General features: G+C 39.0%; 1 protein-coding gene across 4 annotated transcripts in view; it reads right to left on the reverse strand.

Annotated features, from left to right (window-relative positions):
- Positions 1–25,484, reverse strand: part of TLL1 (tolloid like 1) — a 280,326-nt gene that overhangs the window by 84,918 nt on the left and 169,924 nt on the right. For all 4 annotated transcript variants that reach the window (XM_059721901.1, XM_014611599.3, XM_019481422.2 and 1 more), the window contains exons 10-15: positions 22,852–22,954; positions 18,904–19,020; positions 17,568–17,713; positions 8,971–9,166; positions 7,629–7,754; positions 3,249–3,409 (exon numbers count right to left, since the gene is read on the reverse strand). In XM_059721901.1, coding sequence (XP_059577884.1) covers positions 3,249–3,409; positions 7,629–7,754; positions 8,971–9,166; positions 17,568–17,713; positions 18,904–19,020; positions 22,852–22,954 — 849 coding nt within the window. The remainder of the gene's footprint in view (positions 1–3,248; positions 3,410–7,628; positions 7,755–8,970; positions 9,167–17,567; positions 17,714–18,903; positions 19,021–22,851; positions 22,955–25,484) is intronic.

The following is a 25,484-nucleotide window of genomic DNA, read 5'->3' on the forward strand; positions in this document are numbered from 1 at the left end:
CACCATATAAAACTTTGATAGAAGTACAGGCATATTAATTTTTTTTATTAGCATAGTATTTACAGTTACTTGTAAATATAACCTAAGCCAATATAAAAACTATTTATTCAGCAAAAATAGTTTCACAGTTAATGGAGCCTCTTATAAAATGAATATGTATTTAGACCAGGGATGCTTAATCCCTGGCCCATGGACAGATCCAGCCCCAGTGCCATGTCATCTAGCTTGTGGCTCCAATGAGCCCATGAATTTGGCAGTGGGGGAATGTGACACCTGTTAAATGACTGGACCCATGGGAAAGTCTGGGCCCTTCACATGCCTTGGAAGGTTTGGGAGGTTTTCCCAAGATCCCAGAGTGGTTCCACTCAACTGCAAACTTGTCACTTGAGCAATCAGTTGCAGGCTTTCTGGCCCTATTGGCATCCGGTGACACAAGGCATCTTATGGGCTGAGTTTGTAGCCTCCATCTGCCCCTATAGCCATGCACATATCTTGCAGATTATATACGGCAGGGGTTGCAACATTTTGGGGCAGAGTGCCAAAAACACCCACAACCTTGACTTGTAAAATGTTGGCGTGCCGGGGTGGATGGGGGCAGGGTGGAACCATGACAGGCCTGATCTTTATTGTGGCAGTGCAGCCCCAGCCCCTTCCCTGCTGTCTACTCCAAGGGGCGCATGCCAAACAAAATGCCTTTGCATATCACGCTCTGATACCTATGCCAGGGGGTGCCTATCCATGGTATATGGTATAAATTTCAAGGAGCGACCCAGCTCTACTACTGTGCTTATTCCCCATAGGCCTCAATCCTTTGTTGGGGCTTCAGCCTTCCTGGCTATAGCCCCTTTCCTTTGCCCCCTGCCCTAGGTCCATTGACTTGGAACTCAGCTTCTGGGCCCTAGCCTCATCTCGCCCCTTTTCAGCCTCTAGGCCTTTGGCCCTGGTCTTGCCCTTCTTGGGCTCTGGGTCCATAGCCCTGTCTTGTTCTGTCTCAGTTTCAGCCTCTGAGGTCACTGACCCAGGTAAGACTCTAAACTGGGTGTTCCTCAGGCACCCCTGTCACCTCCATACTGCTCCTGTAGTAGACACATTGGGGCCTCCAGCTGTAAACTTAACTACAAAAAAAATGTACAAGCAACCACTTTCAAACAAAAACCTCCACCACTCCAGGTAAAAGACATCTTGCCAGCTCTCCTCCCCTTGAAGCTATCACCTCTCAGTGTGGTTTGGTACCTGCCGAGTGATCTCCTGCTAACCTTTTGTCCTGGGAGCTCTATTACCTGCAATGCACTGAGCCTGACTGACCTCCTCCCTCCAGGTGCTAGTTTTATATGCCCTGAAGCCCTGCTCCTTTTGGTCAGGTGACTCCCTTATCATGCACAGGTTTTTCTTCTTTTGCCTAAGGGGCAACCTGCCCCTCCCTGCTGCAAGCAGCTCAGCCATGCTGCTTGCAGCCTTTATCTTCTGGCTGTCTAGAAATCTACAACAGTATCCCAGCTTATCACTGTTCAGCTAGCCTTGGCCCAGTTGCATGCCTAGAGCCAGGCTAGCCTGTTGTGTCTTCTCCTTAAGTAACACAGGCCTTTGGCTGCCAGAGGAATTGTATTTTCTTCAGTGTGTGTGTGTGTGTGTGTGTGTGTGTGTGTGTGTGTGTAATAGTTTTTGAAAATATGTTTGATTACTTCAGTTGAGACCCTGATTTAGCTGTACAAATATCAGTACAAATGCAGATGAATGTTTTTCAAGTGGTAATATTGGTGATGATATTTTAAACATTTTATTGGTGGTGATATGTTGAACATTTTCAATCAATACATGACGCATACACAATTTAAAACTACAGTAGTTTTCAGAACCAAATCTCTAAAATATTGCCATAAACTCAGAGTCAGCCATTGAAGATTTTCCTTTATTCTCCAATTTTATTCTGAGCCTTGTTTTGTGTGCATTTAAAATCTATGTTTACCTTGGGGGGGAAAAACATGAAACTGTCTAAATTTCTGATATACATGTGCAAAAACCTATTTGTGTACACAACTGAAATACTTAAACACACAAGTTTTTCATGCCTAGCAGAAAGCCAACAAACAAAATGCAGGATTTTTTTTTCCAAAAGAAGGATATCATTTTCAAATAATAAAAATACTACTGAATGAAAATCACTGATTTCTCTCAAAGCTTAAAATACTATAGAGCTATTTGAAATAAAATATAATTTTCATGTAGTCAAACTGTAGAACTTTACAAAAATGTTGAATGGAAATATTTTGTTCAAATGAGTACGGGGCAGTGGGGGACCTGTAATTAGAGTGGATCTAAAAGCCACTCTAATTAAAGCATTCACAGCGTCTCGTATATCAGTGTGCCCATGCTTCAAAATGGTGTTGGGGGTGCTTTATCTAAAGCTTGTCAAGTGAGCTTTAGATAAAGTGCCCCAAGCTTTAGATAAAGCACCCCTGCCACCATTTTGAAGCACAGGGACACTGATGCATGAGATGCAGGAGGCTGCTGGAGCACAGTAATTGAAATGCATCGGAGCAGTCTCACTGCTCAGGTATAGGCACCCATTATAACCAAATGAAACTAAATGATTAAAAATGGCTGAATTATTGCCTACAATAATATAAAAAATTATAATATCTCAACTCTAATAACATGTAAATATATTTTAGTAAACTATGTACTTTATAGATGAAGATGACTATTTTTTTCTCTCAAGTATGCAGTGCAGTTAATAATCTAGATTAACGGAGATTCAAAATATTCTGATGAGGTTAATTTCACAGTCCAAGTAGTTCTCAACTTCAGGAAATTTATTTTGATGTCTAGATTTTTTCTTTTGTATTTCATTCTATGGTGAATTATTATACTACTTATACTACCCTAAAGTTTCTCTGTTTGCTTAATGTTCACACTTAATGTTAACAAGAATTTTTGCTTTTTCCTGAAGTCTCCAATTCAAAGTCTCATCAGCCATTTAGTTTGTTGACAAGTCAGCTCCAGAAGAAAACATTTTTTAAGGTTTGCTTTAATAAGTACATACTTAGAAAAGAACAAAATCTTCCACTTTTATTCTAAAAGAATCTAGAAACAGTTCTCAAGTTCCGGTAAAATCAAAGAAAACAATTTTGATGGAAAATGCCAGTATCCGAGGCAGTAATTGTTGTATGAGACAATATCTATTTGTGAACAATCGTGTAACTGTTTACTATACAATATTGTGTAAGTCACAGTTTGTGGTTACTTACTTCATTCCCTTCTAATTCAAAAAACTCAAACTTCATTGAAATTCTGTATTGAGTGGGAGCAACCACCTGCCACACGCAGTTTTTGTTTGGAGGATATTCTTTGGGCCACCCTGGTGTGGTTATAGTTCCATTTAGCTTTGTCAAAAGTCCTCCACAGGCAGCTGAAATGTAAATTAAAAAAGGAAGAGCATCACTTATTTTCTGATACCACATTTTGCTATGAGCAGAAGCATATTTAAATAAAAGGTTCATCCCTGCCAGAAACAGGGCCCTATTATACTGTGCATGATCTGAATACAAAGAAATACATAGTCTCCGCCTTGAACGTCTTACAATCTGATGTAAAAAGGTGTGAATGAATTTCAGTGCTTCACAGCCACTTTATCATAACCTCTGATTTCTCTTTCTTTTCAAATTCTGTCTTTAACCCTATCACTGTTGGCAGAGTTCGACTTCCCACTCCTTTGAATATCACAGGATTACCAGGATACTCTTCCTTTCCCTTACTCCCTCTCCAAAATACCTTATCCAAAGTAGTCTTTTCTCCCTAGCTTATATAAACATGCCTCTTCCTAACTGAAGTCCATCTTAGTTGCCCTTTACCCAGTGGTAGTAGCCAGATATTATTCATACATAAGAGTTAACTTTGTTAAAAATAAAAATATATCAATATAAACGTCCCAATTTCTATACTCTGCTATTCATGGTTCTTTCTTAAATATTCGAATGGCCATTAGGCAATTTAAAAATGTTGTAAACATTTACAATCCTGGGGTTTTTTTAGAAGCGTATGTTTTTCTATTATTATTTCCTCTTTTAAAAAAAGTTATTTAGTTATATATGAGAACAATATTATATCACCAAAAGTGCAACAGATAGTAGAGAATGAACAGTTTAAGTCAGTGAAGCCTAAGCATATTCATCTGACAACCTGGCTTCATATTTTAAAAAGTCAAGGAGAGATGTTTAGTTCTGCTCTGCTCCATCTGTGGTACTCACAGTGGCTGTGGTACTCTATCGACATTACTATGGCTGCTGATAGATATGAAAAATAAAAACCAAAAAAACCCCATCTTTTACCTGTATGTTAGGTCAACCCAGCTCCGCAGCATCTGTATAGATCATGCACTTCAAGGGGGCTTTTGGGTGCTTTTATCTAAAGCTGATTCAATCAGCTATTATATAAAGTGTTAAAAAAGCCCCACTGAAGTGCATGATTTATATAGACATTGGGCAAGCTGGATCAAACACAATGCCTCCTCTGGGCATGCACGGTGCAACGTAGGGTGCATCTGCAGGCAGGTAAAACTCAGGTACCTGCCCTGGGTTTGTAGGTGCCTAGAGGAAAATCTCTTTGTAAGGGATTTCCCCCCATGCACTTGCAAACTCAGAGTGGGGAATCATACTGAGGTCCCTCTGCAGACACACATCCCAAAGCCCTGACTTTCCCCACACCTCAGACATGTCCCCTAGGGGGGTGGGCCTCGGTAGGCTGGAAACCAAGGCTGGAACTCCCAAGGCTTGAGGGGGTTGAATCTGCCTCTCAAACCCACAGAGCTCCTGCCCCCAGGAGTCAGGAGAGCCCAGGCAGCTTCACACAGCCCAAGTTCTTCTGCCATAAGCAGACAGATAAAGTGGCCAAATTTAATACCGCTTTTTCTTGCAGCCACAAATTTAAGCACTTGTAGTATGACAGCAGGTATTTACACCTTTTTGCTCTCATTTTGTGCCACCACAAAATTTTTATGGCATCACAAAGGTGATGTCTGTTTTCATCCAGTTTGTGCCAGTTCTCATCAGAACTCTGCCTCCAGCTAGTAAGCATTAAGCTAGTAAGATTCATAGGTTCACAGAAATTAGGGGCTGGAAGGAACCTCAGAGATCATCAGGTCCAGCCTCCATGCACGAAAGACTGCTGAGGACAGATGACCCCAGCAAGGCATGTATCCAGTAGTCTTTTGAAGATCCCAGGGAAGATGATTGTACCACCTCTGGGGGGAGTCTATTCCTGATTACGGACATGTGAACCATAAAGTAGTTTTTCGTAATGTCTAATCTGAAGCAACCCTCTATCACTTTATGACCATTATTCCTAGGCTTCTCCTGGGTTGCCTTGGTGAACAGGTGTTATCCTAGCCCCTGATGTTTGCCCCTTATACTGTATACTTAAAGGCTGCCAGCAAATCCCCTCTGAATCTTCTCTTCTCCAGGCTGAACAGCCCCAAGTCCCTCAGCCTCTCCTCATATTGTCTGCTCTCCAGACCTCTAATCATTCATGTGGCCCTCCTTTTAACTCTTTCCAGCTTCTCCACATTCCTTTTGAACTGCTGCACCCAGAACTGGATACAGTATTCCAGCTGAGGACTCACCAGTGCTGAGTAAAGCGGGAGGATGACATCTTTAGTCTCGCTTGCGATGCATCGGTTGATGCGTGCCAGTGTTGTTCGCTTTGCCAACTATAGCATTGCACTGGTGGCTTATGTTCATTTTATAGTTGATCATGACCCTCAGGTCTCTTTTGGTTGTGGTACTAGCTAATGTAGCACCACTCAGAAGTACTTCCTCCTAAATATCTTCCTCTCCCAAAGTCCCCTCCCCCCCGCCCCACAGGGTGGGCAGCTAGCTTTGACCCAAGCTTTTTGCTCCAGCCAAGCAAAGAGGCATGCTCTAGCACCTCCCAGCTTCTGGCATTGGCAATTGCAGGCATGTTGCTAAATTTCTGGAATCAAAAGTGAATGTCTGTTCACTTGCTTATTGTTTCAATCTACACAGTTTAGGACTAACCTGCAAAGATTGAATCAATTCAACCTAAGGTGTTTTGACTGTCTGTACTTAGCCCTTGTTATAAGGAACTTTTGGAATACGGGCTCATTTTGAAACACATTGAAAAAATTGGGAAAAAATCATGGTTTATGAACTACCATATGTTTTCATTGTCAATGGCCTAAAAGGAACTAAAATGCCTCATACAAGCCTATTATTCTGGCAAGAAAAAGATGAGGGAACTAAACAGAAATTAACTGTCTCATAAATCTGTTCACATATCTAGAGAATTTAGAAATTGTAGTTTTAACTTCATCTAAAGGAAGTTGCACTTTTTCAGACATATTACAACATTCAGACAAAGATAAAATATAACATGTTTGAATTGACTGGTGTTTTTTAACTCACTTCATATTATTTCTACTATTTTAATAAACGATAGTGCTGACCTTATATATTTTGATTTATAGAAATATATATATTTTGATTTCCTTGTTCTTAATCAATACTTTTGATGACAAATTATATTTTATACCTCAATATATTGCTCTGTGAGTAAATCTTTGCTAATGCATGGGGAAAGACTACACTGTTGTGAAGTGAAATTACAGAGTGGATCAAAGTACAAATTAACCAGACTCCACTGTATATCATTCTACTGACAATAAAGCCTGAACAGGATAAATTTACAATCAATGAATAAGACTATTATAGATAGGCAGTAATATGTTATAGACATACTACTGTTTCCTAGCATGAAGCTATCTCAATGTTTTCTCAAGTGGATACTCATACCTAGACAAATTCCTGCTTAAGTCACAGAACATGAAAAACATACTGTAAAATGGCTTTGTAAAATGTAATCTAGGACCTTAACAACTAGGTTAGGGACAGACATTACACATAAACTGGTTTAAGTGATCAGAAACTGATTTAAACCTGTAACAGAACAGATGCTCAGTGCATATAAACCAGTTAGAAAATAGCTGAAACTGGTTTGAGATAAATCAGACTTAACTGATTTGGGTCAAACTGGTTTATGCAATGTCTGTCCCACACCCACTACTGGTTTAAAATAAACCAGACACCCCTAGCATCTCAGCATGCTCTCTGGCTGGGCGGGGCTCTCTGGCTGGAGCTCAACAGAGACTGCAGGCTGCTTCCCCCTTCCCCTCACCACGCCCTGCTAATCAGGAATTCCTTCCTCCCCTCTGCCTTGCTGAGGAGGTCTCTATGTATTAGCTAGCAGACCACATGCTGGCTATGGTCCATGCTGAATCAACAGGCAGAATCAACAAGTAGCTGGTACTGTCCCTCTGTTGTTTTCTTAATTGGGTGATAAACACTGTTATAAATTCCCTGCTGGGCTAATCAGAGTTCCTGCCAGAGCCTGGCCATAACCACCTCAACTCAGTCCTGTTGAAGGAAGGGAAAGCTACTCTAGTGCCCTCCGGCATCTAGCCTGAGCCACTGCAGGTATGTGCCTGCATTTCTGGGATGTCTGTCTGGTTACAAAACTGATTTAGCCTAGCCAGGTTACAGTAAGCTGCAAAGATTGAATCAATTCAGGCTCAGGCTTTTTGAATGTCTGTCCCTAGCCCTAATGGCATACTGTACCTTCACAACTCTTTTTATCAGGTGCAAGTTCATACCCAGGATCACAAGCACACTGATAGCTGCCCAGAGTATTCACGCACCGCTGTTCACAGCCTCCATTGTCAGGTTTGGCACATTCATCTTCCTCTATCAAGATAGAAAGGAATGGAAAATGCTTAATTAATAAGTCTTTACCTTCTTCACAGCTAACTAAATAGATCTCCAGCTTGTTGCATGCACACCATTGTAATTTGTACTAAATAACACATCATGTCTGCTGACTACAGTATTTTTAAATTGTTATGGACCTGCAATGAGAAAATAAAGCTTATGTTTTCCTTTTTCACAACAATAGCAACTGACAGCTGCAGACCTCATTTATAAGCTTCCATTCAATAATTTAGGCTGCAGCAATCTAAAGGTTGTGTAAAGTACTGAGAGAATGATTGGAAATCCACATCGGGGTCAGCTGAAGGGCACTTTATCTCCAACAGAATGAATTTGTACATTATCCTGTATTCATACTCAAAACCAGATTAATGGAATCCTCAAATTCCAGGTTTTGATTCTCCTGATATTAAAGAGAAAAAAATACAGCAGGAAAAAAGGAATACAGTATTAACTCTTCTAGCTTTAAAATATGCTCATTATATCCAGGCCAAATATACTTGAGGTACAGAAATATGGCATTACACAGTGACAAACATGGAGAATGCTTTCTTTTGAAGTTAAACAATATAACAAAAACAACCCTTTCCCTCCTACTTTTACATCTATAGCTTTCACTGTGCTAGTGCAGAGTTTAGATTGATGGTACAAGCTTAATCATCACTAGCCCATTATGACCACACAAGAGGATAAATGGCTGTCCCCTTACTTTTGTGCATGCACTTGGTGCACCACAGGCTGCCAAGTGGAGGGGAAGCCAGAGCCACATGCTTCACTTCCCCATCCTATCCAGGAAGGCAGGACAGGGTGTAGATTGGGTGGACCTTGCCACTATGCTTGCAGTGGGCTGACCAGTGTAGATGCATGTGGAATGATAACGGAAACATGCTAGACAAGGCACTGTCCCCCAAACCTCTTTGGAGTGTATGGAGGATATTAGGGGTGTTTTACACATGCATTTAAGCATGCTGAAATTTGATGCACATTATCTTAATGTGCATTAAGCAGGTTTACACAGATGTCTACATGTGCATGTATTAAAGCCCATTAGCACGGTCTGTGGACTGACTTGGGACTAAAGTTAGTCCCAAATCAGTCAACACACACAGCGTTAATGTGCTTTAATTCATCTACATGTCTGCATTGTGACTTGAGAGCCAGATCCATCCTTCACAAACCGTATTTTAATAAATACCTTTAAAAAAGTTAGCAGCAAACCCTGCTTTGTTAACAGTTCCATCAGAAACAAACTTCATCCACAGGGTATTGGAGGTAGATCTAATATCATCTGGCTTATCATAGCCACAGAAATGGCCAATCAAAGGACTATTTTCACTGGTTCCATCTCGAACTTCTAAGTAGTCATAAGCACAGTTGTCATGTCTTTCAATCTGTAAAGACATCAAAAACATTTTTTTAAACCATGGGCATTACACATTCCTAAACACAAATCCTTTTCTGTTGATAACTGAATAAAAACTTTGATGAAGGATAGATCTCTGATCATATTACATAAAACTGCTTATTAATAATACTGCTTATTAATACATTGATTTTTTAAACAAAAGCATGATTTTATAACATTGATTTTATAACATGATTATATAACATTAAAATATTATATAACAACTCAGTTAAGATAAAGTATATTTGGAATAGATAGAAAACAAAACTCTGCTTGTGAACCCCAAAACTTTGATCTAAATTAAATGGGAGGTCTCTATGTTTCTGTACATTCTAATGTGGAAGTCTAAAAAAAAATAAGTTGCTAGCTTTTAACAGAATAAAAATTTTAAGTTTTATTGAGTTAAATATTAAATACATCATAATATATAACATGTTCCTTTGTATTGTTTATGTAGATACAAAATTAAATGTATTTTATGCTCTCCCTCCATTTTCAAGGTAGTGCAAAATGTGTGTGGAAAATATATGTAGTGAGGAGGGGATCATGAAGTGGATAATTAGTTTCAGGCCTTTCATAGTGTGGGAAGCAGATTGGAATTAGAAATTCACTTCTAAAATGATTAGTAATGAAAGAAATAACAGAACTGATATTTAAATTGTCATTTCATTTTCAATCTGTTAAATGCCCCATTTCTCCAAGTATTCTGATGATAAGCAGCATCAGAACTAGAGTTAGAATACATAGTAAGGAAGGTCCAGATAATTTAGAGCACAATCTTCCTAGTAATGGTTTGAACAGGAGTTGTGTGTATATAGCTAATGTAATCAGAGGCATATGTCCAACTGAACATCCAAACTCATAGAATCATAGAAAATTAAGGTTGGAAAGGACCTCAGGAGGTCATCCAGTCCAACCCCCAAAGTTTGAGCCAAAGTTTGTCTAGCCAGGTCTTAACCTCCAGGGATGAAGATTCCACAACCTCTCCAGGTAAACTGTTCCAGTACTTTCCTACCCTCCTTGTGAGGAAATTTTTCCTAATATCTAAACTAAACTTCCATTGCTGCAAATTGAGACCACTGCTCCTTATTCTGTCACCTGCCACCACAGAGAAGAATCCAGATTCATCCTCTTGAAATCACATTGAAACCTGTTATGAAATCTCCTCTCAGTCATCTCTTCTGCAAACCAAATAAGCCAAGTTATCTCAGTCTCTCCTCATAAATCACATGTCCCAGCCCTCAAACTGCTTTCATTGTCCTCTGCTAGACTCTCTACAGTTTGTCCAAACCCTTTCTGTAGTGGGGAGCCCAAAACTGAATACAGTACTCCAGATGTGCCCTAACTAATGCTGAATAGAGGGGAATAATCACCTCTCTCAATCTGTTGGCAATGCTCCTACTAATGCAGCCCACTATGCCATTAGCCTTCTTGGCAACAAAGGCACACTGTTGGCTCATATTCAGCTTATTTTCCCCTATAACCCCCAGGTCCTTTTCTACAGAGCTGCTGCTTAGTCAGTCAGTCCCCAGCCTGTAGTGGTGCATGGGATTGTTCCATCCAAAGTGCAGGACTTTGCACTTCTCCTTATTGAACCTCAAGACATTACTTTCGATCCAATCCTCCAATTTGGCTAGGTCTCTCTGAATCCTAGCGCTACCTGCCAGTGTATCTACTATTCCCCCCAGCTTTGTGTCATCTGAAAACTTGCTGAGGATGCACTGCATCTTATCTTCCAAGTCAATGATGAAGATACTGAACAAGACAGACCTCAGGACTGGCCACTGGAGCACTGCACTTGATACTGGCTGCCCGCTAACCATTGAGCCAGACACTTTTCTATACACTTTACAGTCCATTCATCCAACCTGTACTTCCTTAGCTCGCTTGCAAGAATGTTGTGGGAGACCATAGCAAAAGCCTTGCTGAAGTCAAGGTTCAAATCCTATAACAGGTTTTTAGCTTTCTAAAGGGTATGTTTTAACCAGATAGCATCATATTCCAAATGTTAATATTAACCTTAGATTTTTTTCAATGATTACATTTAGTGTATGTACAACTTTTGCAAAACGTTATTAACATCAATACATAAAAAACCCACTGTTATAGTCAGATGTAGGGAGAAAAGTTCTATAAGCGATTGAAATCAATAGTATGATTGTAGGGTTTTCTTAACATCTTGGTTTTATTACAGCATAAAGGCATTTGACAACTCTTGTAATTTAACATCTTTTTCTGTGTTAGTAGAACATTATTTGACTCAAAAAGGGAGTTTAAAAATTATTATTTTTTATAGGCCAAATGCAGGTCTAAATTACATGTGCCCAACACACATTGAAAAATGCTTGAGTTTCCTTTTTGATGATCACTTTTCATTGTTGGCAGAGAAAGAAAAATAAAAATCTATTTTGGACAGTAGTAAATTGCTAAACATCTAAGAGTATAAAAATCAACCAATTTATAAAGTGCTATTGATTTACACTAAAAAAAAATCATGTAAGGTGATCACTTTACTATATTAATATTTTAGTTCAGTACTACTGCAAGTGGTGCCAGTACTAACGATATTTAGAGATTAAGTAACAACACCTGAAAACATAAAAGAGGGGATAAATATAGCATTTTTGGAGAAGCAATAACTGATATTGAAATCTTTTGGCACCAAATAAGAGAGGATTTGTTTGAATTTTTTTTCCTAATCTGTACCTCAGATTTTTGGACATTATGATTCTATGATATCTGGCAGTGCTGCTACACAAGAGTTTGCTATGATAGGCTGCAAAAATCTGTTTTGCTTCCCATTAGAGGTTTAAGAACCTATTTAAATTAATAAGATGATTCTTGCTGAGCCTAGTGGCAACTAGATTGGGCCTATAAACTTTATTTATTGGAGAACTAAAAACTTCATTTTTTCAAATTACATGTGGGTGAAAAGAATCATGAAAACTGTTCACAAATAAAACATGCTTTAATTTTTAGAAACAAGGCTGTAACTGTGTTAGTAGTATAAATCATCAGTTGCTGAAGGCTCCTGAGGAAACCCAGAAGAGAAACATGACAGGACTGGGATGAAGGGAAAAAAAACTAGAGAAATCTCTAAGATAGAGACATTTGCAGCAATAACCAGAAAGGGTATGCAAGGTGAAGTGAGGTCAAGTGGCTGTGGGAATTAGAGAAAGGGGCTGCTGTGGCTCAGACCATGGCATCAGTGTCAGAAAACTCACTTTGCCTCATATACCAATATAAAAAAAACCTTGCATCCAATTACCCCATTCTTCTGACACCTTAAATCTCAAGAAGATCTAAAAAATAAGTGACATAAACAGGCTAAGAAGAACAGAACAAGTTCAGGTCAGCTTTCTGATATACAATCCTTCTGTCATATACAGAAGAGCAAAGATCAAGCATTCCAAGATTCCTAACTTTCCACCTCCATCTGAGGATTGTATCTAGCTTAGAAAGTATTGTAACCAGCCTCTGAAAGTACTTCTGCATGTCAGAACAGCCAAATAAGCTTCCATTTGTTTTAACTATGCATGGGTTTGCTAAGGATAGCACAAGAATTTTCCTGTGGAAAAAAATTACAGTGCATATTTGGAAAATTTTACTCTATGGACTAGTTTCCCTATTTGGAAAATGGGATAAAAATACTTCCAGCACTTGCCCATATCACAGGAATGTTGTGGCTGTTAAATAATAATAATAATAATATAGCACTTTTCCCATGAAGTCTCAAAGCACTTTAAAAGGGAGTTCAGCATCATTATCACCATGGTCTAAGGGCATTAGCAGAGCTAGCAATACAAGTCAAAACCAAGTCTCAATACAGTGCTCTGTTGCGGGGCCACATTGATTTCATGGTTTATTTATCAGCATGACCATATCAGGGCACATATACTATTAAAATCCAGATTCCATTAAAAGCTGGACAATTACTGCTAAGTAGAGTAACAAATTTATCACATTATTTAGCATTTCCCTTTCAAACCACAAATAATGATAAAGGCAAATATTGTAAATATGCATTTAAATGATGGTCAATGTATACTAACCTGTTAGTATAAAACCTACCGTTACCACATACATTCTAATCTCATAGAACACTTATAATTTTAGTATCTTGTGTGTTATATACTGTTTAGTGTAACAGGCTGGTAATGTTTGCCATATTAGCTGATGGTAATCCCAAGGAAAAATTAAGTGGGGTTTATGGACTCACTGAGGCAAGCAACCTGTTTCTTGGAATGCCAAGAAAACAAAATCTCCAACTTTTCTGAACTAAAATAAGACTTTTCATAGGGTTTTCCCCCAAATATTAAATAAGTAAATAAAAACCCCACAGAAACCTGCCAGAATACTTAGACTCATGGTGCAGTACTCAGATGAGGTAAGAAGGGTCCAGTCCCAGTCTTCCCTTCTGCATTCACTTTGATTTAGAAAGAGCAAGGACTTGAACCTGGGTCTACTCATACCCCCTGCAAGTGCCCCAACAGTGGGATACAGAGTATTTAGGGCTAGTGATAGAGGGGAAAAAAAACATACCCTGAATATTTGAAACCTTCTTGACAAAGGTGTCATTTATATGGATGATTCCATGGATAGCTGCAGCTTGTCAAAAAATTCTTGACCACTTTTACTTATTGCCTTATCTGAATTCATAAAGTAAGTAAGGAGCACACTGATCAGTCTTGATATAGGAAATCCACAGTCAGCTGTATTTCCAGAGAAGATTTGAACTGAATTTTATTTTATAGCCACTTTCCTTATTGCCATAGCCAAAATGCACCTAAGGGATGATTTTTTCATTGTCACTGAAGAATTCATGTTTAACTACTTGTTATTCATAAAATAGGAGAAAATGCACTTGCCTGATTTATGCAAAGATAAATGATCTCAGAATACACTGAGATTAATGAAACTACTTTCACAAGGGCAGAACTAACACTGGATGACCCTGGATTAATTTCTGACTTCCATGTCCCTTTAGTAAGATTGAGTACGAATAAAAAAAAAAATCATTGTAAAAAAGGATTTTAAAAAGTATATATACACTTACTGATAGTTGTTAAAATGCATCATTGTAGGGCATGACTAACACTGAGAAAAAAAAGGAAGTGGAGTTAATGATGTTTATCCTGCCCTGCCTAGACATTTTCTAGTATATTTGTCCTTGGTTCCATAATGGTCCCCCATCATGGAACCAAAGACAAATGTGCAATCTTACACTCTTTGGAAGCTGCAATGCCACAGTTGGCAAAACAAGATGACTCCATGAGATAGTCTAAAGTTCTTGGCTTTTCTGGCAGTGTAATTATAGAGTGAAGGTTATTTATAAAGTTATTTTCCTGCATTATGTCCAGATAATCAGAATTCATTACACTTAAATGCACCTTTCAAAGGACAGAAACATAATTTTCTCATGAACAGATTACAATACTTCTTTGCTCAGTCCTTCATTATTTTTGATCCACACTGGCATATAAGACTGAAAGTGTAAGAGACCCTGGACTGGAATCCAGAACCTTGAGTTAGGCTTCCCAAACTATGGTGAGAGTTAGGCACTTCAAAATGGGATCAAAAAACAACCAGGTATTCAATTGGAAGATATCTATAGCTATTCAGTAGGACATTCTGAGGAGAGGGGCTCAGTCTGGCCAAACCCCCATCCATATTTCCTTTCTCATATACCTGAATAAAGCTTAGGCACTTACGTGACTTGCTTAAAAAATGGAGAAGGACTTAAAACTGGTCACTCATTTGAGTGAATGCCTTGTGGTTATGGCACTCACTCAGGATGTGGGGTACATATGGTTTGCTCTTTCCTCTGCCTTTAGAGATTCAACTACTCTTCCTTTCCCATCTCCCTTTCTCCCTCCTGAGGATACACCAACATTGAACAATCATTGGGTAAAATACGTAAGCAGTCCTTGGAGTGGGGATGGGAATATAGGTCTCCATCCTTCCACACAAGTGCCTTAATCAGTAAGAAAGAAAATCATACTCCTTCCTTCTCACACAATGACTCTTTTTTGCAGAGTGGAACAGTTTCAAAAGGAGGTTAAAGGAGTACCCCTCTTTCCTTGACAAGACTCCATTCCAGAATAGCCTTTTGTCATGTGTGTAGGACATCCTTGAAGGAGGTAAGAGATATGTGTTTGAATACTATGAGAGAAAGATGAGAAACTGGGACTCCCACATCTTGGGTGAGCATACTAACTATGAACCTATTTGATAAGTAGGGGCAACACCCCCACTGCTTTTAAAAGAAAGAAACAACCTCCACTGCATTTTTGTCTGTCACACCAATCCAAAAGGCATGTGTTAAGTCTCCTCTGAGAAAGCCTACTAGACTGAGCCCTTCAAAGGAGATATTTCGAGGCATGCCTTTTTCTTTAATCCCAGTCAAGTTTAGACATGACCTAATACTAGTGAGGAGGTGCTCAGTTCTGTTAAAACTAAGGTCTGTGTAGGCATGAGTAGAAGCAGAAATTTAAGCCTGGGGAACAAGAAGATAAAAAAAAAATGGGTGTCTCCAGGGATAGGTGGCAACTTTTCAAGATTTCAGTTTTTGACTCAGTTATCTCAGCCCCATGTGGATGCCTCAATCTGTATTTCAGCCTGGCCTTACAGATATAAAAAGAATGTGCCTTTGGCTAAAGATTTAATATAATTTTCTTAATTAGTAGTGGATACATATACATGCCTGAAACCTGACTGCCTGTCATTAGGAACAAAGTGAAAATAGGTGAGGAATTGCAACCAGCTCTTAACATGAGTACAGCTGTGAAGAGGGCTTTACTATTATTTATTTAACAGAAGGGAATCCAGAATTCATTTAATTTCTTTGTTTCATCACTTATGTATCTTTATTTCTTTTCCCAAAACTTCCTGCGTCAAACCCTTGAGCACATGAAGAAGTTAAAGCAAAAATTCTTGAAACAAGAGGCAACACTAAACCCATAAATGGTTTGAGAAGCAATACTCTCAATAAAACCACTGACTTCTATATACCTTATTTAGTTTATACATAGTAAAGGGACAAACTTGTCTTTGTCTTGTCAAAACCAGCAAACTGATTCATCTCAGGTTATAATAAAAAACAAAACTGCCACCCTATCCCTTAGCATGACTATTGATAGAAAGGCTTTGCTTGACTGTATAGAATAATCTTGTGTAATACTTATACCATAGTGCTACCCTGATCCATACTAATTATAACAGACTTATAATTATAACTCTTCATTATTAGAAGGATATCATTAAGACTTGTACAGCTGCAGAGAATAAAGACTGCTTAGAAGTGTTCAAAAGGCAGATATGGACATGTTAGTTTGGGTAACCAGGTTAGTTTGGGTGAATCAGGCCACTGGAAACCTAACTGGTCTGTGAAAAGATCATTGGGGAAAAAAGGGAAATCCTGTCCTGTGCAGTATGGGATCTTCATTTTAAAACATGGCAAAGATGAGGGGCTGCAGGTAAACAGTTATGAGAACCTCTTCTTGGGTAAAGTTTATGTTCATCACTGCTGGTAAATTTGCTCATGTAAGGCTTAACTCCAGTTCCACTCCACAAACTTGCAGTAGTTTTACAAGGTGTTACATGGTCTTATAGGCTGCAAGATCAGGATTATATATGGATCATGAACACTATGTTGAAAAAAAAGATAATAAAGAAAGATGCATGTTGTTTTTAAAGTCAAGTCAATAATATTGTGAAATATTTGAACAAAAAACAAGTAGAAACAAGAGCATTACTCAATTTAACTGAAGTCTCCAAACTAGTACAGACACGATGCATAGGGGTTGTCTGAAATATCACTTGTCCTTGTTACAGGTAAGTTTACTGGCCTGTGTAATTTCATAGCAACACAGAGATACATTCATACAGAGAGAGAAATACTTCAGAGATATTAAATTGTAAATCACCACCGTATTATTTCTCTAAACATGTGCTGCTAGACCACTTTAAAGGATTGGCTTTTTAAAAAGAAAATCAGAGTACATAATACAGGCAGAAATAGTGGTTTATTTGCAGAAAGACAACCCCCATCCCAACCCTCACAATTAGATTTAGGAAAGAAATAACAGCCCTTTTATTTAATAGACCTTTAAAGCAACCTAGCAGAACGGGATTATACATTTTGTGAAAAGAATCTATTGTCAGTGCTTAAACATTCCAATTCAAATAGCACAGATAACATAAAACCCTTTTAATCTTCTTGAAAATTTCTGCAACTGGAAAGGTTTCAAGTACAGCAAAATTTGACTTCAGAGGTTATTTTTCTTACAGAATTCTTTGTTTCTTCATTGGTTTAATGAGGATTCCCTTAAAATGCCACTGTCATTTATCCACTAAATGGTTTGCTGAGATGAGTTAAAAGGCTTTACCTCAAATGCCTGGAAGGTTAATCCGACATTGTAGTTCTCTGACACAGTTATTTTCCACACGCATTCCTTCATCGGTCTGTAGTCATCAGGATAATTAGGAGACTGGATCTGGCCTTCATTTTTGTGGATCTCACCTCCACAAATTGCTGAGGAAAGCATAAAATTCAGTCTAAGTATATGGTCGATACTGACATGTTTTCCTCTTGAGCTGATATTTTTTGTACCTTTGCTGTAAAGTTGGTGATGGGGTTATACTAGGAAAAAACATGCTACCAAGGTCAAATTGTTGAAACCAAGGTCAACTAAGCTACTGAACATTTTACAGGGAGTCTTTTAGGGGCTGTGTATTTTTACACATTCATAAAGATCTTAAAAACATCAAAATAGTTAAGCTATTGTACTTTTTATATGCCTTTTACTACATCCTGATTTGGAACTTACCATAAAAAAAGAGAAGACTAAGGCAGAAGCTTCATTCTCTACAGTAATCTATGAGTCTTCACCTGAGTCTGACTCCAGTTAAACAACTAACATGAGTAAAGTTACACAAAAACATATGTTCAGAATCAGGACCTATAAACATAAATTCATAGGGTCATAGAAAAGTAGGACTGAAAGGAGCCTCTGGAGACTATCTAGTCCAAGTTCCGGCTCAAGGCAGGACCATCCCTATTCAAACCATCCCATACAAATCTTTGTCTAACCTATTCCTAAAACTACACAATTGACCCTGTTGTACTGCAGACTCCATTAAAACTACATTTGCCACCAAATTTTTACTTTATAAAAAATGGGTTCCATTTTATTTCATTTGGGTGATTCTTAACTTTTGCTACAGTACATGGAGGATAAAAGCCAGATTTTTGAGAACAGTATTCAAGATACAGAACAATGCATATAAAATATTTTCTCTTCTTTAAATAGGATGTCCAACAAGAAATATGTAAAAACTGCCCTTCTCCAATATTCGCATGAGATACTGCTAACCCTATTAAGGTTTGAACAAAATATACCCAACACAACTGAACAAAGACAAATAGAAATGTCCTTATATGCTGTAATCTCCATGTAGAAATTTTGGCATGGGCTAAAGAATAGGACTCAGGAAAGCTAAAGTGAGTTTCAAATATGATGACTGATATCATTAGAAAAGAAGATCTCTGTTATATAGTCATACTGCCAATTAAAAAAGAATATCTATTAAATTAATACTACAAAATATTTCAATATTAAGAACATGTTTTCATATTAATGGTCCATAAGATATATATTAAAATCTTTTTTCCTTATCTTTATCCATAAAATTCTATCTTCTTTATTATTCAAAGTGACTTGCCTTCATAAACTGCTGCAAAACCTTTTCCTACCCAATTACTGCTGCTACGGAATTCTATCCACATCCTGCTGTCAGTAGATGCAAGGACTTCAGGCAGTTTATCACCACAGAACCTACCTAAAAACAAGCAACAAGTAAGTGTATTTTATATCAGCTTTAAAGCCCCAGTCCTGCAAACACTTGTACACATTTATAAACAAGAGCTATCTGAATGCCTTCAATGGAATTACTCACATGCTTAAAGTTAAGCACACGTTTCTGCAGTTTAGTGCTTAAATATTAATACACCCTTCCCCTGATCTTATTATAATAGAATTATCTTTTATAATTCTTGGGTTCTTTTAGTATGAGGCCACCTTCAAAGCTCTTAAAGGGTTTGCCAAGGAGTATTGCATTTTACAGTTTCCATATTTAGAAAGTTATTAATTTTAAAAGAGCAAAAGCAAGTATTATGATGTCTGCAGTCACTTCAGCACTGTCCAACAACATAGCATGCGAGTGCAAAAAAGTTAAAAGACAAAATCACTAATTTTCCTTTCCACTCCTTCCGAGGAGTCAGGTGTAATTTCTGTTTGCTGGTTTTTATTTTATTCCTTTCTACATTCCTTCCCCCCCACCCTTTTTTTTTTACGATTTACTTGCATTTCCTTTTTTGTCCTGACTATACCTACTCCATCTCTTTTGTCCTTTGTTTTACTGATTTTTTTTCTGTTGTCGTTGTGAGAACAGAAAGCTAAGAAGCTTTATCATATATTCTATAAGTCCCGAAGCAGAGGTTCCACTACTAAATTGAGAATCTTTTCTTCTTAACAGTGGAAGGTTCTTGTTTCTAGCCATAGTAGGTCATAAAATGCCAGTCTTTAAGTCCATCACTGTTCCAAGAATGAACATAATGCACACTGGCGGATGACTGCAATGCCGAAGGACTGTGTTAGGAGGCAGTCCAAGAAGGCATGCCACACCTACTCCATGAACTCTATACCTCACAAGGATATAATTAATGCTGAGCATATGTCAATAAATACACCTGAGAGAGAGAATTTATGGCATGCACTTAGTGCTGCACTGAAAAGGTACGTACACTGAATAGTTTTGGAGGAGGAGGGTGTTCACTAGTATGCTCTGGAGACAAAGCAAATATCTTCATTGTAGTGTAATATTAGACCTAACACTTTGTCAGAAGTGCCTTGGTTTTGATACAGCTGAGTATGCCATTACCTAGCTAATGCCTAAACCCTATCAGGATATAAGGTAGAATAAGGCAATCTTCCACGTATCTCCCTTGAGGGACCGAGTCTGGTAGACATTCCGAGAGGAGTAACAATTCCAATTTGGTCAGATACAAAGTTTATCTGACATACCTTAAATATAAAAAAGGTAAGGTTTGATATAGTAGTTATCAAAGACTTTTCATTAGTGGCTAGGCCACAGATGATGATGTCAAAATCTGAGATATATGCTATTTATAAGATAGACATAAATACTGCTGTCATATATGTGGCAATGTAAATTATTATACACTGACATATATATGGACATATTTTGTATACATTTGTAAATATACACTCCAAGTAAGCAGTTCTGGGTATCAGTGTATCTGTTTCTACATATGTTTAATTACATCCAGTGAAATATACTAAAAAGCATACAGTAAATTTCAGTCAAATATCTGTGTCTAATTCCACAGTTAAAATTTGGTTTAAATTGTACTGGTTGAAAGAGCAAAAATGTAACACCTCAGATTTCTTCTAGTTTAAAAACAAAATTGTTCTATACTGGAATGTAGCCTGAAGCAAAAGGCCAAGAGTGGAGGCATATACTATAGAAACTACTGGCCACAAAACACGATATAAACTAAAAGTTCCTTTCTCCTAACAACAACAGAAAAGCTACAAACAAAGCTTAGAAATAGAACTTTATATCTCCTGTCCTAGTCAAAAGAAGTTCATTACCAATCATGCACACTGAGAGCACATGGTCTTCTGCGTTGGCAAAAAAGTATTCCTATATTTCTATCCCCAAACCTAACAGCTTAGTAAGTTAATATGCAGAAATACTGCAGTAGACATTTATTCTTAAAATCTATTTTGCAGGTCTCCTTTTTCATATTTAAAGTATCTACTTAAGAACTTTTGTTTCCACTCATATTTCTATGTGAATTAGCCATGATTTGTGGACTGAATTACTGACTTGCAAAAAACTTTCATTGGGGTCAGCTCCATTATTATATGAACTAAAATTGCTCTCCTGAAAAGCTACAGAGACAGAGCTGTGAACCAGAACTTTACACCCACTCACAGGTGTAACAATCATGCACACTAGCAGCACAGTCTTAAGACAGATTTATTTATCTATTTTACATACTTCTGAAGGGCCAGATACAGACATTACTCTTTCACTGGTATAAGTGATTGGAAATCAGTCTACACCTGTAACGGAACAGAACTTTGGCACATGTAGACTGGCTTTAAAATGGCAGAATCTGGTCTAAGGTAGACCTGGATCAATGTGCCCTCAAACTTAATTGATTTAAGTTAGATTAATGCATTGAACTTCTGTACCAGATCCCCTATTGATTCATGTTAGGTTGCTGTTTGCCAGCACCCCAGGCTCCTTTGAAGGCCCTCACTAGTCCTGTGCTCAGCTCCTCTGGCTGAGAGCCCAGAAGACTGTCCCTGGGCTGTCACAAAGCTGAGTCAGTACAGACCCTTTCCTCAGCCCTGCCTCCTGCCTCCAGGCAACTCTCAGCTGCAGGCAGGCAGAAGATGGAGGTGTGTGCACCTGTGCCCTGCAGCCTGGTTAGGCCCTGGCTTCATGGGATTGTGCCCAGTCAGAGGCATAGGGGTTCCTGGATAGGTGTGGGAGCCCACCCAGAGATCCCTGGGCACCTGTACACATACAGTGAGGCTGCTCTGATGTGCTGTAATTACAGCACGTTGCAGCAGACTCAATTAATCAGATCTGATGGAGCATAGTAATTGCTGTACTCCAGCAGACTCCAGCATGTGTATCAGCATCCCTGTGCTGAAAAATGATGGCTTTAACTAAGTTAAAGCACCCCTGTACCATTTTTCAGTGCAGGGATACTGACACATGTAACGCTCCAGGCACTTTAATTGGAACAACTTATGGAGCTACTCTAATTAAAGCATCCAGCCCCACTCCCAGAGCATGTGTGTAAATGCCCCCTATGTTCTGGCAAGCAGGCACAGCCCCACAGAGCTGGAGGCAGAGCCCAACCAGGCTGCAGGACACTGGCAAGCATACCTCCCCCTGCTGCCTGCCTGCAGCTGATGGGTGCCTGTGGCTGACGTGACATGGCAGTGAGTGGAGGGATGCTCAGCTGTGCCCTGCAGACCATTTGGGCTCTGATTCTGCCCCCAGCTCCAGGGGGATGTGCCCACTCATGAGAGGAATGGAGGCCCCTGGATGGGTTCCTGCACACCCACCCAGGGACCTTCATGACCCTGCGAGTAGGCACAGGTCCATGAAGCCAGAGCCTAACTAGGCTGCAGGGAATGTGCAAACATGCCTTCCTCCACTGCCGTGTCATATCAGCCACAAGAACAGCAGGAGGAAATGTTTTCACCTATGCCCAATACCTGATTAGGAGTGGACCAGCCACTTAGTGGTGCTCAGCATTCTCCAGCTGCCCAGGGAGCCCATGGGACATGCTGGGAGACATCTTGAGTGCCCCCAACCTGCTGCCCTTAGCCAGTGCAGGCAGCCTGCATGCTCTCCCCCCCTGGGTATTCTCTTTGCTCCCAATCTAACCTACGCTGCTTACAGAAACCCACGGAAGTTTGATCGATTCCACCTTTGGCTTTTTGAACATCTGTACTTAGCCAAATAAGCAAAGATATTGCAAGGATCAAGATAGGAATCTAGTTTTCATCTTGTAGCTGTACATTGAGGAAAAATAACTGCAATGGGGAAACAGTTTCCTACCGAGCAGAGGCGATTTTCTCCAGTAGCCATCTCTTACTTCAATATAGTCATACCAGCAGAGACTGCTCTTGTACAGGTCCATTGTAGTAAAGTTTAACACAATCTGCAATGCAGAGGACAACAGCAGGCCATATAATTTAGTAGGCAGCATTGGAATAAGGTCAAGCTTACTGCCATGCTACAAAACTGAAGCCACAAAGGTCATGTTTAATGTTTTGCCAATCATTTAAGTAATATGTAAGTTCTCCTGAGCCATTTGCAATATTTGGGTTTTTACAGCATTTTCTATCATAAATGTAAAAAGATGCAAGGGAATATTGCATATTCTAAGTTAATTTTCCATGTTTAACACAAATTTAGGGGTTACCACTATCTTGATAGTTCCTGGGAGAAGGGAAATTATGACACCCAAATATGATAATGATACAATACAGCATAATACAGTAACATGTTATTCTAATGTATTATCTGATAAAACTATTAAAGGGATTGTGTTGGATGCTACTAATCCTTAAAAACTGTTCCATTTATTATACAGGGCTTTTGCTTGTTTGGAATATCTACAGCTATAATTGACATTCATGGATATAACAATGTTGTTTCCTCTTCTTTACTTTCAAAAATCATGTGTTATACATTGTTTGAGGGTATAAGCATGAGCAATGATGTGAAAGCATCATGAATGAACTTATAATAACAAATTTCCTATACAAAAATCGGAACTTTCTATATTACTGAAACTTTGGAATTTGTACTGTCCTATGCAGGCTGAAATCAGCTGAGTGCATTCATAAATAGACAACACCAGATCTGTTGCAAAAGCATTCTGATGCATACACAAAATTGTTTTTGGTTTTTGAATTTCCTTATGCTATAATGTGAGAGGCAAGGGTTTCTTAGGGTGATATATCTTTTATTGGACCAGCTATGTAGTTGGAAAGTTACAAAAGCTTTTGAATGCAAGATAACCTCCATCAGATGTCCCTGACAAAATGTCTTGCATTCAAAAGCTTGTCCAAGTTTATCCCATCTACATAGGTGGTCCAATAAAGGATATCAGCCTAAGAAATCTTTGCCTCTAACATAATTTCTGGACCATAGAATCATACAGAAGCAGGGCTGGAAGGAACCTCCAGAAATCATCTAGTCCAACTCCCTGCCTGAGACAGGATCGTTCCTATCCAAGCCAACCTAAGCAAACCATAATCTACCATCAACCCTGACACAACACACACCTACCACCCTAATCTGCCACTGCTTGAGCCATGGCAGTCAATATCCTGCATCTATGAAATGGTGCAGACGACAGGCAAATACATGGTGTTGGTTTCACCAATAAGAACCAGATTGGCAGCCAAATGACCAAATTCCCTGTTGACATTAACGAGTGCCTCATGACTCTTCACCCCCAACTGACCAACAATTTGTTTCCTACCATCATTAGTGCAAAACTTTATGCCAAGGAGGAACAGAAAGAACAGTTTTATGATGACTAATGTAATCCTGACTATCATCCCAAAAGAGGATAACACACTGTCATGAGTGGAGCCAATGGCTGCTAGACTGATCACTGTTTAGTGAGATCAGTCATGTCCATTAAATCATGTCCATTAAAAGCATTGAAAACATTGAAATATTAAAAACATTGAAAGCAACCCAAATTAGTCCACAGACAGTAAAACATCAAATGCCTTCACATCCCTAAATACCACAAAGCCATCCAAACATATCTTAGCAAGAAACTCGCCAATCTTAGGACTGAAAATGATAACACTTGTGTTGAGGAAGACTGGCAACCTCTAAAGGAGACCATGCATCCGGCCTGAATGGAATCAACTGACTTTAATCACCTAACACCATCAGGACTAGTATGAGGAAAACAACAATGAGATCAAAGCCTTCCTCAATTGGAAAGAAAGAGAAAAGCTTTCTGTGACTGGCAAAACCATCCTACATCCAGTCAGAAGCAGGGAACTTTTGATGGCAAAAAACTGAAGCCCAGGGGAAGATTTGAGAAATCAAAAACAAATGTTGGGATAGGAGAAGGTGAAAGAAATCCAACAACTTATTGACAATCATGACATGAGGAGCTTCTTCAGTGCAATCAAGGCTGGGTACGGACCAAGTTTTTGTGGACTCACTGTTCTTAGAACTGAAGACGGCAGTACACTCCTCAAAAATGAGTCCATCAAAAATCACTGGAAGGAGCACTACTAAAAGCCCCTGAAACTATTTGATGAAACCATGCAATCCACCCTGCAGCACCCAGTAAGGGAAGCATTTGCCAGATTTGGACCTCTGAAGAAGTCCACCAGGCAATAAGACAGATGAAGAACAACAAAACATCTGACCCTAATGGCATACCAGCTGAGGTCTTCAAAGTTGGTGGGCAAACTATGATCAACAAGCTCCATGCACTGTTTCTCAAAATCTGGAACATTTAGGAAATTCCCACTGACCTAAGGAACGACAATATTGTCACCATTTTTAAAAAATTGAGATGTCTGTTTTTGGAATCTGTCAAGGTACTGTCTTCCTCTCCATCATAGGAAGATTCTCGCACAAATTCTGCTGAACCGACTGCTCCTTCTTGCAGAGGAAGTCCTTCCCAAGTCTCAATCTGGCTTCAGACC

This window comes from Alligator mississippiensis, chromosome 2 (assembly GCF_030867095.1).
Source record: "Alligator mississippiensis isolate rAllMis1 chromosome 2, rAllMis1, whole genome shotgun sequence".
NCBI classification, from domain to species: domain Eukaryota; kingdom Metazoa; phylum Chordata; order Crocodylia; family Alligatoridae; genus Alligator; species Alligator mississippiensis.